The sequence below is a fragment of the Vulpes vulpes genome, chromosome 16, assembly GCF_048418805.1.
Source record: "Vulpes vulpes isolate BD-2025 chromosome 16, VulVul3, whole genome shotgun sequence".
NCBI lineage: Eukaryota > Metazoa > Chordata > Mammalia > Carnivora > Canidae > Vulpes > Vulpes vulpes.
The window spans coordinates 90116123-90129215 of NC_132795.1; the positions used below are offsets into that span (position 1 = coordinate 90116123).

Here is a 13093-nt window from a genome sequence, read left to right on the forward strand (position 1 = left end):
TGAAGATGAGGGACAGATAACAGCAAAGACTAAATGAAAAAATAAATGCATGAAATGATCCCTATGGTAGAAATTTCTACTGAGCCCTTAGAAATACTTATTTTTATGCATTGAATTCCCCTTTCCCCTCCCACCGCCCATGAAACAAAAACAATTGATGAACAGAATTCAGTTAAAGGGAATCAAAAGGGTAGACCTTGTGGAGGCCTGCCGTCAAAGCCTAGCTGTGTCAGTTGCACAGGAAGACACCCCTTTTCTTCCTATTACAAGCAATCAACATAATGGAACATTATGATTAATATCAGGTAGTGTTAACATCTTTAAAGAAAAAAAAATGATTGCATAAAAGCCAAATGTCATAGTGCATAAATTTAGCACCAAATCATTTGTAATTTATGTAAATTGAAGAATTCTTTACCTGTTGCTTTCTTTCTGTTCCTCTAATCATCTCATTTTTCACAAGACAAATTTGAGTTTTTAAAAATACTGTTGATAAATCAACTTAAACATTAGTAATGTCTGTCAGTATAAAAAGCAAAATTTACCAGGCAAGCAAACAGGCAAACACTATTATGTTACTTAAGGTTAGCACTTTGAGGAAGTTCTGGACTGTATTTTTGCCCTAAAATTTACAAGATGCCAAAACTAATTAATAGTTTAAAACTGTTAATTAATACAGTCTGATTTCAGAAACAGATGTGAAAATGGCTATTTTCTGTTTTAACACAATGTATACCAAGTGGAAACCTTGTGTGTATTAAACAGAATGCCATGCATGGTATTTTATTACTTTAAGGCAGTTTAAAGAGAAGTGTGAATCATCAAGCCTAAAACAGTCAAAACACATTTTGATCAACCCTTCTGTTCAAACTAGGAAAAAAGGACCCAAATTATAACATTTTTCAATTGCAAATAAAAACTGAGTGCTGTCCCATTAAAAGCATTGGTACCATGGAGCAGGGTTTTATGCTGCCCACACCACTTGGTGTTGGAGGTGCCTAGCCTGTATTATATTGATTACTTGCCCAAAATAATTCCTCTGATGTTATGTTTCATCTCTGAATAACATTCAGAATTTATGCTACTTAGATCTGTATACATATTATAAAAACAAAAAAACAAAAACAAAAAAAACAACCAAAAAAGCCACCTTGCATACTAGTCCCAATTACAAAACTTCATTCATAATTCTTAGGACTATTTGCAAGAATTAATTCTATGTAAGAATAAATTTTGAAATAAGTTAACAATATTAAATAATTTCAGATAACAAATGCTAATACTAAAAATGAGATACCTTCCTCAAAGTTTTTGACTGGAAGAAAAGAAGAAATAATGGATTTTAAAACCACCACTTGCTTACTTTCGTGTTCATATTCTGTGAAAATTCCAAAATTGTGTCGACTCTTGTCCACGCATCAGGATGCTCCTTTAAATGTGTCAGTACTTCTTGAGCCATTCTTTGCTAAAATGTTATATAAAAATAATTTTAAGCTCACTTTTTCTTTTTAATCATTTATTAAAATGGTATTGAACAAGACACAAATCCTAAATAGGGCTGTGATTATATATTAACTTTCTGAAATACTCAAGAAATAATTATTCCATATAGAAATAAACGTATCCATTATCGGGACACGTATCCCTTTAAAAGTTTTTTTTTTTTTTGCCATCTACTATTTGGTATTCTCAAAATGTCACTTAAATTCAACTGATGTTAACAAAGACTTCTCTAATGTAAAGGAGTCTCAGCACTTACAATCAAGTGAAGGCAACATATAAAAATTCACATATACTTAGATAAATTATATAATGGTATCCCTTGCCTTAGAAGTTACCAAGATACCTCAAACAAACTTTACCTATAAAAATCTATTTCATGAGAAGACTGATAAAAACCAGGACTAAGTAAAGCCACAAACCTCAAATACCCATAGATATATAAAAAAAAAAAAGGCTCTGAAACCCCTTAAAAAGTCTTTTTTTTCCTTTTTAAAGATTTTATCGGGCAGCCCCGGTGGCACAGCGGTTTAGCACCGCCTGCAGCCTGGGGTGTGATCCTGGAGACCTGGGATCGAGTCCCACATCGGGCTTCCAGTATGGAGCCTGCTTCTCCCTCTGCCTGTATCTCTGTCCCTCATAAAATCTTTAAAAAAAAAATATTTTATCAATTTGACACAGAGAGACAGCGAAAGAGCACAAGCAGGGGAAGCGGCAGGCAGAGGGAGAGGGAAAGGGAGAGAAAGAAGCAGGCTCCCCGTGGAGCAGAACCTGAGGTGGGGCTCTGTGGGGCTCTATCCCAGGGCCTTGACTGGGACCGTGACCTGAGCTGAAGGCAGATACTTATCCAACTGAGCCACGCAGGTGCCCCAGAAGTCTCTTAAATGTATTGTAAATACACCCTCTTTTCTCATTCTCTGAGAGTCTTCTAAATTTCACACCAACTCCTAACTTATTTTGAAAACTTTGTTCTATCTTAAAGATCTTATTCATTTTAGAGGGACACCTGGGTAGCTCAGCGGTTGAGCGTCTGCCTTTGGCTCAGGGCGTGATCCGGGAGTCCCGAGATTGGGTCCCACACGGGGCTCCCTGCATGGAGCCTGCTTCTCTCTCTGCCTATGTTTCTGCCTCTCTCTCTGTGTGTGTCTCTCATGAATAAATAAAATCCTTAAAAAAATTTTAAAAGATCTTCGAGAGAAAGCATGCACTCGGAAGAGTGAGAGCGAGGAGATGGGCAGAGAGACATAACCTCAAGTAGACTCTGCACTGTGCAAGGAGCCTGGGGAGAGGAAGGGGTTTTGCTTACAGGACACTACAATGTGCTCTTTTCATTTGACACTTTCCCTTAGCTTTATTATAAGGTATAACAATTAAGTTTGGGAGATCTAGCCACATGGACACTATGTATCTCGTTTCTTCATTTTAACCATTATAGTTTTTTAATGTTATGAACACATTTTCCCAAAGGCTGTTAATTCTATTGTTTTCAGTAAGAAACAGCTTAATCTTTTCATCTTTAAAGGCAGTTTTGTAGCTCGACTGGATCCTAATTACCTTTCTACCTATTTCTATCACACATAAGCAAAGTTTGATAATTTAAAAATTTGTCAGTTACCTTTGTTAGACTGATTCAACTTGACCAAGGGTTTAATTCTATGGGTTATAAAGTAAGCATCAAAAAGGGGGAAAGCATTCCAATTCAAACCATCTCTGGCAGATACCTCATAATGGTCTTTAACTTAACTTTTATTCCAACTTACAAAAAAAAAAATATTGGTTTTGACGTTAAGAATTATTTTCCTTAGGTATCAGAGTAATTTCCCCCATCAACCAACTAGCGATATACAATGCTTCTTGTTTAGAAGAAAACTGGAAAAATAAAATAAAAAATAGAAGAAAACTGGACATATATATCCACTAATTTAAGTAGCAATTCTGTACCTTGACAAGAACCACCATGGAAGTTGGAAGAAAAACCAGTTGCCTGGGTTTCCAAGCTAAAAGTATAGCTTAGAGCTAAAGTATAAGCTCTTAAAATATATGTATTTTGACTTGAATTTGTTAAGGGACTGATAGTTTTAATTAAGGAATTATAATTATGCTATATAATGACAAAAAGCAGAAAGAATAGTTATGTAGGGCCAAAGCACACTTCAGCCATGTTTTGATTCTCTGGGAGAATATCTAGCCAGATCTATTAATTTTTCACTAGTTATAGTCTTGCACATAAAATAGAACGATCAAGAGCGTGAGGTATATCAAAGATCTACACCTAGTAAAAGTTACTTGGTCAAGATACTCAATCAGAGCTTTTGAAATGATGACCATTGTACACGTAAGTCAATACTTGCCACACTATTACCATTCATTAAAACTCTGCATAAATCATGTCTTTTTTAGTTGTCCTTTTACTTTTTAAAGTCACTTCTAGTTATTTGCATCTTAGCGTCTTTATTTTGTCCTAACCTCACTATCCTTACATAATTTTTTATTAACTTAAAACTCCTGGAGAGGTCGAAAAAGACACAAAAGGAAACTAAAGGAGAAAATTTGGTATCTCCCTGTGTTACTTACTCAACAGTGAAAGTATTTTAGTTGCTAAGCAATAGATTAAGAGTTCAAGTCACTTAACACAGTATCGGAGAAAACACTCAACTCTTCCATATTATTTTTTCTCCTGACTGCCAAACTTGGCTAAAAATAGAAAAATACTTATAAGAGAAGGTAGTCCTAATGTTACAGTGTTAAATATCCTTCTATATTGCCCATTTGGACACAAGCTCTGGGTACAGATTAAAAGGCACCATTCTAATTTTTCCTCTCCAAAATTATGTACTCCATTAAAAAAAAAAAACTATCTTTCTAGGAGTTTAAATATTTAATTAGTGTAATTTCTACAGTTGCCATATTTAGCACATATTTTAAGAGACTGGAAAAAAATTTAAAAACCATACCATATTTTAAAACAATGAGTTCAAAAATAAAAACAAAACAATGAGTTTACAAGACATACACTACATCTTCCTTATACTTCCTAAAGTACCCTTTAAACAGAATGCCTTCTAAGTATCAGGCACCATAACAGGTGCTTTTACAAACCCTACCATCTTCCACTCCTGTGAGGTAGATAACTTTGTAGCTGAAACTCTGGAGCAATGACTAGAAAACTTACTGGAATAAAATTAAAACATCTATCACTAAAAACATGTTTTCCACTACAGCTTTTTTCTTTTTATTCACAAGCCCCCTAAAGAGGGGGCATATGATAAATACAGTGAACTAGAAATGTAAAGACACCCTTTTAGAAAAAAGAATCTTAGCTAACTTTAAGCTCTAAGGCTGTTTCCTTCTATCTATAACTATAATAAATATCAATTTGCACCTATTTTCATGCAAGTAATTTGTCATAATACAACTAGGCATAAAATTCTTACTTTTGGGAAAGTTTATTTTGCCTTGATAAATAGAGAACACTTTTCCAAGTCTACATTTCATTTAAAAATCAAATTTTAAATAAATCATTAAATCTCAATAATGTGAAATATCACTAAAAGCAACATCACCAATATATATATTTTAAAGTTGTTTAGTTTTTGTTTTTGTTTTTTTTGTTTTTTTTTTTTGTTTTTTTTTGTAATCTACACCCAACGTTGGGCTTGAACTCACATTTGTGAGATCAAGAGTTGCATGCTCTTCCAACTGAGCCAGCCAGGTACTCCTCCACCAATATATTCTCCATGATAAAAACTACTGCTACTTCTTAGTTATAAGCCTAACAAGTCTCTTCATTTATTCAAACTTTTAGATGCTGTAAGCCATGTTAAAAAAAAAAAAAAGATTTAAACAGCAGTAGCAGCTATGTGACAAAATTACATGCCCATCTTCCTAATGTCTACAAGACCTGTGCTTCCAATATATTCAAAGTTGAGCCAAACTTTACTTCTATACTTTCTTCCAAAAGCAGCTGCTTTTCTATACATGCATGTTAGAGTGAAATGAAGCTTAAAGCTCCATATTGCATGTATAGCACAAAGAAACAACTACATGGTATATGTAGTTGTACACACACAATACTTTATGGAATAACTTCTCAGGAAGGCTTTTTGGAGACAAGAACACAGACCAAAAGCCCCTAACAGTTATAAAACTGGACCAAACTTAGAAAACGTAATGTGTCAAAACCACGTATACAACTTTTATGGCTCCCTTTTAAGTTTTCTCTTTATTATATTACAATAAAACCAATAATGTTGGATTTCAAAAAGGGACAGAAATATTTATGCATATGCTAGTATTCACACATTGTACTTTTTGGACTATCTATATAAGATGCAATTTCTACCTTTCAGGTTTCTAAAAAGTATGATAGCATTCAGGTGCTATGCAAATATAAACTAGTACCTTCAAGATATAAGTAACTTCATACGTACTACTAACCAAACATCATCTACTAGGAATACAACATTTGGCAAAAAAAAATTATACTGGTATTTGTCACATCACCTTAAAAGACTTTTAAATCCAACAACAGAAAATTTTACTGATTTAAAACTCTTCACGTGATTAACTCTATAGAGTGAAGATTCAAGTTTGCCTAGCTTCTTGTAACAAACTAAAAACACCAACACGCTTGTCTATCATTCAGCTAGGTGTTTTAAAAAAATAAAACCCTAAACTGATCAAATATGGGTTATGTGTATGATAACTGCCTACATTAATATACCGTTTTGCAAGTCTTAAATTCAAATAATTTAAGATGTTAGATATTGTTGGACCTTTAAAACAAGTTTTATCTGTAAAGTACTTCTGTAATTAAAATGTTTCAAAAATATAAGAATCCTTGAACTCCAAATATATTACATACATACAAGATATACAACCTTTAGTATCTGTAAAACATTTAACAGAGTAAGGAAAGGTTTCTCAAAGACAGAATATTCCAAAACATCTCCTTCTAACCATGTCAAAATACAACACATATAACACAACTTCTCCAGACTGCTTCTCTTCGGTTAATATATAGCTCCAATTTAATACAAACTACAGAAAACATTTTTAAAAGGTGATAATTTAAAATCATATTTGAAACCGAATAACTGCGTTACATTGCAATAATGTTATAAAGTTTTGCTCAGCTACTTTACCTGGGCTCCTTCTCCATGGTATAAGCAATTCACCACATTGTCTAGAAGGTTGATATCCAGTTTTTGGCTGAAATCGAGCAGCTGACGAGCTGCATGGTCTGCTAACATTGTCATAATTGCTGGCATAGATTACTGTAAATAAAGAAAAAAATTTAAGATGCCTATGAGATTTTGTTATTATCATTCAGAAATTTTCTACAAGTTATTTTACTTCAACCATGTTCCTAGAAGTATTATAATATTTTAGACACTACCTAAACAACAGTAAAAGCGACTAAATGCTGAAGATACATAGCTATTCCATAAATGCTTTAGTTGTTAAGGTCCATTTAATTTTTCTAAGGTCTATTTTAAAACCCTACTAATATTTAAATAAAATTCCCGCTAACCTGTTTTAGTGAAACTATCATTAGGAATTTATGGCTCTAATAATTGATACAGTTCAAAGTCTTACTCTCAAATTTTTAAATACAGATAAGTTTAAGTAGATCTCTCCCTCCTCCTAAGTAGAATCTTCTATTTCATTAAAAGCTTCCTTTGCTGTACGCTACCTTAATTTTTAAGATATGCTGAAAAAACATGAAGATGCTGAAAGTTAAATGTGGTATCCAAATCTTTTTGTACACACCAATGATTAACAAAACTTAAAATTTTTATATTCAAACCATCTATTTGTTTCTTTCAACCCTCAATGAATTTGGAGATTAAAATTCCTTGAACACATGTCTAGAAAAACTATGGTAATGTGTCAAAAGAAATGCTTTAGATTTCCAGGTATTCATTGGGAAGGTTAAAAAACCTATAAAAACCTTGCCAATTATTTTCCAAATAAAAAATTCTAGGATAACAGAAAAATGAGCTTCTTTACCTCACATAATGTACTGGCTAAAGCCTACCAGTTCATATGCAATGTTATCCTTTTAAAAGGATTCTAATCCAAGATGCTGGCACATATTCACAATTTTGTTGCCCAGCATTATAAAAAAAAAAAAAATCTTTCCTTTGCTTTTTCTTCAAAGCCAATGCCACTTGAGTCTGACTGGCTAATTCAGTACTCCTTAATCTTTTTGGGTCAAGATGCCTTACAATCTGAACAACACGATAGCTCCTGCCAAAATTTTTTAAAACTCACAATTTTGTATACACAATTACAGAAAATCCAGGACACCTTGAAAGCCATGCATGAAACCTTAAGAATCCCTGGTTGACCGTAGTTATTAGCCCCAACAAGGTCAGCTGGTCACCACCACTTCTCCCCCCTCTTAAGAACCTTCCAGGATCAGGAAATGGGTGGGATTTGATTACATTATGTTTGGTATGAAAAAAGACGTTATTTCGTGGCTACTTGAGAGCAATTTAAAAGTGTTCATAACAATGGCAGCAATTTCAATTTTAACTCCAATGCTTTCCTTAATGCCAATTATCAAAAAAAAAAAAAAATCAGAAGTAAATGAGTCAGGTTAGGGATAACGGAAAAATTGAAAAACTAAGAGTTCAAGGACTCTTATTCCTCTGAAATCTTTCAACCCATTACTGACAGCAAAAACTGAGATCTCCAAAAATTATACAGCAGTTATTACTGTTTTTAACAATATCAGACGTGCATTAAGAAGTCTTTAAGTATGAATATAAAAGTGGAAGTATATTCCAACAAACGTGTCCATTCCCTCCCACCAAATACCACAAAATTTTAAAGGATCAGAACAGTCTTAAAACGGAGCCTGAAAAACAGGTGCCCACAAAGCACCAAGACGTGCGTGGCCAAAGTTTTCAATTTTTGGGTAAAAGATTGGACAGAACAAACTTTCCTCCTACGTCGTCCTCTCGCAATTCAGCAACCCAAACAAAAAGAACCCCTTGACTCTGAAAAGTCCCGTTCTCAAGTGCGTTGTCCTTACGGAGTTCTCCGGGCTCAATTCTTGCGAACAATCGGGCTCGGGGCAGCGCCTGCGCCAGCTCGGGCGGGCGCCGTCCTCAGAACCAGGCTACCTTCGAATGACCTGCCTAGTCTTGAACCGTACAGCAATGGCGGCGTTCCGGTCCATGCCAAGCACACGGAGTCCGTCCCCCCCCCCCCCAAAATCAAGCAGCTTCCAAAACATTCTTTCCACTAACAGCGGCGTCCCACACGCGGAGACACCCGGGCGGGCCGGCCGCCAACGGGCGCCGCGGGGGAGCGAGGCCGCGGCCGCGTCCGCGTCGCCTCCCCGGGAGCTGCACCCGGAGACCCCCTCACGGGAGCGCGGGGCCGCCAGCCCCCATCCGGACCGCGACCGCCGCTTCGGGACCGCCAAGGACTAGCTCAGACACCCACCCCCGGTGCTCCCGGCCGAGCGGGCCGCGGCGGCCCCATTCAGCAGCCGCGCACCCCGCGGAGACCCGCCCTCGCCGCGCTCCCAGCCGCGACACCCGGGGCGCGCGCTCTCCCCGCCCACCCGGCGCCCCAGTCCGCCGCCGCGTCCCCGGGCAGCGTGGCCTCCGCCTGAGCCGAGGCGCCCCGGGCCGGGCACCCCGTAAGCCTCTACCACGGCCGTCCCCCCCGCACCCCAAGCTCGGAGACGGGCGAGCGGGGCAGGAGCGGGGCACAACCAGGGCATCCTCCGCCGCACGCCGCCGGCAGGAAACCATTCGATCGCCCCACACTCAGGCCCCCTCCCCCCACAAACTACAGCACGGAATCCCACTTCCAGAACCCTCAGCAATCCACTAACCTTTCCTACTTCTAATCCCACTCTGCCTCCCACCCCGCTTGAAAAAAAAAAAAAAAATCAGAAAAGATTCCGAGTTTCCTCGCAGGAGGAGGAGGAGGGACTCGGCAGCCCCTCCCTCCCCCGATCCCAAGCTCTCCACCGAGGGGCCACGTGATGCAGGCGGACGTTTCAATGCTGCTGCACTAAATATTTCTGGAAACTTCCACTCCTAATAATTTACAGAGATGTTCCTGAAATCACCCCAACTTCTCCCCAGCCCCCCGGGCTGGGGAAGCCCTGCCGCCCCCACAGCGGCCCCGCTCCACTATCACGCTCCTCGCCTTCCTCCACCGCCACCCGCACACGCCGAGCGCCCAGCAAGCGCTACCCTCCCGCGGCCGCCTCCCCGCCTCCATCCCCCAGCGGCAGAAGCGGCTCCATTCAATCGCAGGCTCCGCCGTGGGCCCGCCGCCGCCTCCCGGGCTCGCCTCCCGCCGCCGCCGCCGCCGCCGCCGCGCCCCACGCCGGCCTCCACCCGCCCGGCCGCCGCCCGCCCCTCGGCCCCGGAGCCGCAGCCGACTTACCCAGAGATTGAACCAACTGCTTCTTCTTTCCTTGCCGGGGGGATTAGGGCGAGGGAAGGTGGGGAGGGGGGAGAGGGGAGGAAATCAAGGTGGGTTTCACAGTTTTCCCCACCTTAAAAAGGGAAATTAAAAAAAAAAAAAAAAACACAACGAAGATAAGGGCCAAAAAAAAAAAAAAAAAAAAGCTCAACAATATTTACTATTTCAGGGACACCCCCACGACACACACCCACCCGCCCTCCCCCCCCAAAAAAAGGAAGGGGAATTAATCCGTGGAATAAATGCTCCCGCCTGGCCGGGGAGTGAGGGAAGGGGGAGGGGAAAGGGGTCAAGTCCCAGAGATTCAGCCCCAGGGGGACCCTCCAGCCACAGGCGGCAGCAGAAGCGGCAGGAGTAGGGGGCAGAGAGTCCACAAGGCCGGGGGACGCTCCGCTGCCAGTTGCAGTCCGACTCCCCCCTACCAAAACACGGCTCCCTCTCACGCGGCTCCGGCGCTGGGCCCCCCCACCCGGGCTCGCCTAAACTTTCCCCCCTTCTCCTGCTTCTCAGCGACTGGTGGCTCCCCCCTCCCCCTGGGTGGTTGCACGGACTGCAGCAGCAAAGACTGGAACAGGCACCGCCGCCGGGGCTGTAGCTACTGTTGCTCTTGCTGATGCTGTAGCTCCCGCTGCTCCTGCCGCGGCCGCTGCAGCCGCTTCTCCCCCTCCTCCTAGTGCCTCAAACTCGGAACCGGTTGAAACCGGTTCAGACTGGGAGATTCCATCTCGGTTGAGTTTTCAGCCCATGGCGCCGCGGAGCGTTTGGAACCTGGGCCTCCGCCCCCAGCCCGCCCGCCCATTGGCCGGTTCCCGCCACAGCCGCGCCATCAGCCTGCGTTTCATTGGCCACGTCGCCCGTCAATCCCACCTCAAGTCTCCACACGAGCCCGCCGCTTCGGCCCCCGCCTCTTTCCAGCAGCGATTTGCCTGCAGAGTGGGGGAGGGGAAGCGGGGCGGGTCGAAGCGGAGCAAGGAAGGGGGGGTGGAGGCGGAGGAGGGGGGACGCGGAGCCGAGCCCAGCCGCGAAGGGAGCGACGACGAGCTGCGCGGAGGATTGGTGCGAGCCGCCTGTCAATCAAGCGCAGCCCGCCCCCGACTTCCCGTCCCCCTCCCGCGGCTCCCCCTCCCGCGGCTTCGCCCGCAGGCCCGGCCTTTCCGGCCCGCTCATTGGCTGGGCGCCTTCGGTGACGGCGAGGGTGGGGCGCCGCCCGTGAGCTGGGAGCGGCGCGAGTTTGAGCGCGGCGCGCGGCGGCGGCCGCTCGGCTTTCTCCGGCTCCGCGCCGGCCCGCCCCCGCCCGCGCCCGCGCCCGCGCCCGCTCCCGCTCCCGCTCCGGCCCCCGCCCGCTCCCGCCAGCCTGCGGGGCTGGAGCCCGCCGCGGTCGGGACCCGCCCCCGCGGGAGGGAGCCCCGCTGCGAGCACGCCGGGCACGCCCAGTTGTTTTTTCGATCGCGGAGGGGCGGGAGAAAGGAGCCGAGAGAGCGCCCCGGAGGCCGGTCGTAGGCCTCGGACCTCGCCGATCCACCCGAAAGGCCTGGGCTGGGGGCGGGGAGCGCGCGGTGAGGGGGTCGGGCGAGTGTGGGGCCGCGCACGTCCGGTGCCTCGGGCTCTCAGTCGTGGACCAGGCACCAGGTGTCCTGAGCGAGGCTCCTTCAGGCTTTGACTCGGTGTCTCCGCGGGCTGGGATTTGGCTGCTCCAACAACCAGCCCTTCCTGGAAACAAAGACCCTGAGGTCTCCGTAATTGGTGTAGCGCGGGTAGTTGTGCCGGGCCGGGGCGCACGCCGGCAGCCCCCCACCGGGCGCCCGTGGCGGGCCCCTGCCCGCGGCTTCTCTTGGGCAGAGCCGCCCTTCACGTTCTTCATCATCCCAGATAGTATTTTCTATGGAAGTCACATGCACGTGGCCTCTCACGTGGTTGACTCGCTGTTTGTCCCCACGTGCCCTCCAAATCAGCTTTCCTGATTTTTTTTCTTTGCCTAAACACGGCAAATAGCCCACCGAGAGGTTCTAGGCCCATTGTGCCAAGAGGTTAATCGATGATTTATTAAAATGCAATTTCATCGGCAGATCTTCCTTCACAATGAACAATGGCTAACATCAAAAACTACTTAATAACTCCCTCACCGGGCGCTTGGGTGGCTCGGTGGTTAAGCTTTTGGCTCAGGTCACGATTTTAGGGTTGTGAGATCGCAACCCTTTAGATTCTGTCTCCCTCTGCCCCTGCCCCTTCTCTCTGTGTGTCTCTGTCTCTCTCTCTCTGTGTGTGTCTCATATAAATAAATCTTATAAATAACTCCCTCCGGTTGCCTGGGTGACTCAGTCCATGAAGCATCTGCCTTCAGCTCAGGTTGTGGTCCTGGGATCCGAGACCCACATTGGGCTCCCTGCTCAAGGGGGAGCCCGCTCTCCCTCTCTACCTGCTCGTGCTCTTCTCTGGCAAATGAATGAATAAAATCTTTTTTAAAAGGCGCACACACACACACATAAACCTCCTTCATCCTCCAATAAAAATAAACTCTGTAACTCAACTCTTGGATTTACCAAAACAGTATTTATTGAGTGACTTTCAGGCCTAAGATTTTTATTCACTGCCTAACTGAATAATGTCACACCATAATACATAACCTACATGGTATCCGGTAGTCATTTGGAACATTTATATTCTATTACCAGGAAAACAGCAGCTGTCGTTTTGTTGTTGTTTGTTTTTTTAAGATTTTATTTATTGGGGTAGCCCAGGTGGCTCGGCGGTTTAGCGCAACCTTCGGCCCAAGGCGTGATCCTGGAGACCCCCCTGGATCGAGTCCCATGTCAGGCTCCCTGCATGGAGCCTGCTCCTCCCTCTGCCTGTGTCTCTGCCTCTGTGTGTCTCTCATGAATCAATAAATAAAATGAGCGTGATGTGGGACTCAACTTGGTCTCAGGACCCCAGGACCACAACCTGAGCGGAAGGCAGATGCTTAATGGCCTGAGTCACCCAGGTGACCCAGCTGTCGTGTTTTTAAAAAACTTTTTCCCTACACATTTCAGCTCCTGGACCAGGCCACTGATTTTTTTTTTTTTTTTAATGTCAGAATAATAGGAATAAAAACTGACTAGGAGTAGGACTTGGCTTTGCTCAGGGCAGCCCGGGTGGC

At 43.7% G+C, this 13093-nt stretch overlaps 1 protein-coding gene across 8 annotated transcripts in view; it reads right to left on the reverse strand.

Annotated features, from left to right (window-relative positions):
• The window catches only part of XPO1 (exportin 1), a 47109-nt gene extending 36120 nt beyond the window's left edge, over positions 1 to 10989 (reverse strand). The window contains exons 1-4 of one of the 8 annotated variants that reach the window (XM_072742084.1): positions 10825 to 10989; positions 9919 to 10030; positions 6645 to 6776; positions 1364 to 1465 (exon numbers count right to left, since the gene is read on the reverse strand). In XM_072742084.1, coding sequence (XP_072598185.1) covers positions 1364 to 1465; positions 6645 to 6770 — 228 coding nt within the window. In that variant the 5' untranslated portion in view covers positions 6771 to 6776; positions 9919 to 10030; positions 10825 to 10989. Of the gene's footprint in view, positions 1 to 196; positions 261 to 1363; positions 1466 to 6644; positions 6777 to 8542; positions 8787 to 8958; positions 9069 to 9355; positions 9700 to 9918; positions 10756 to 10824 lie in introns of those variants that run through there. The other 7 variants (XM_072742081.1, XM_072742085.1, XM_072742086.1 and 4 more) reach the window with 7 other exon arrangements.
• Positions 10990 to 13093: the final 2104 nt, after the last annotated feature.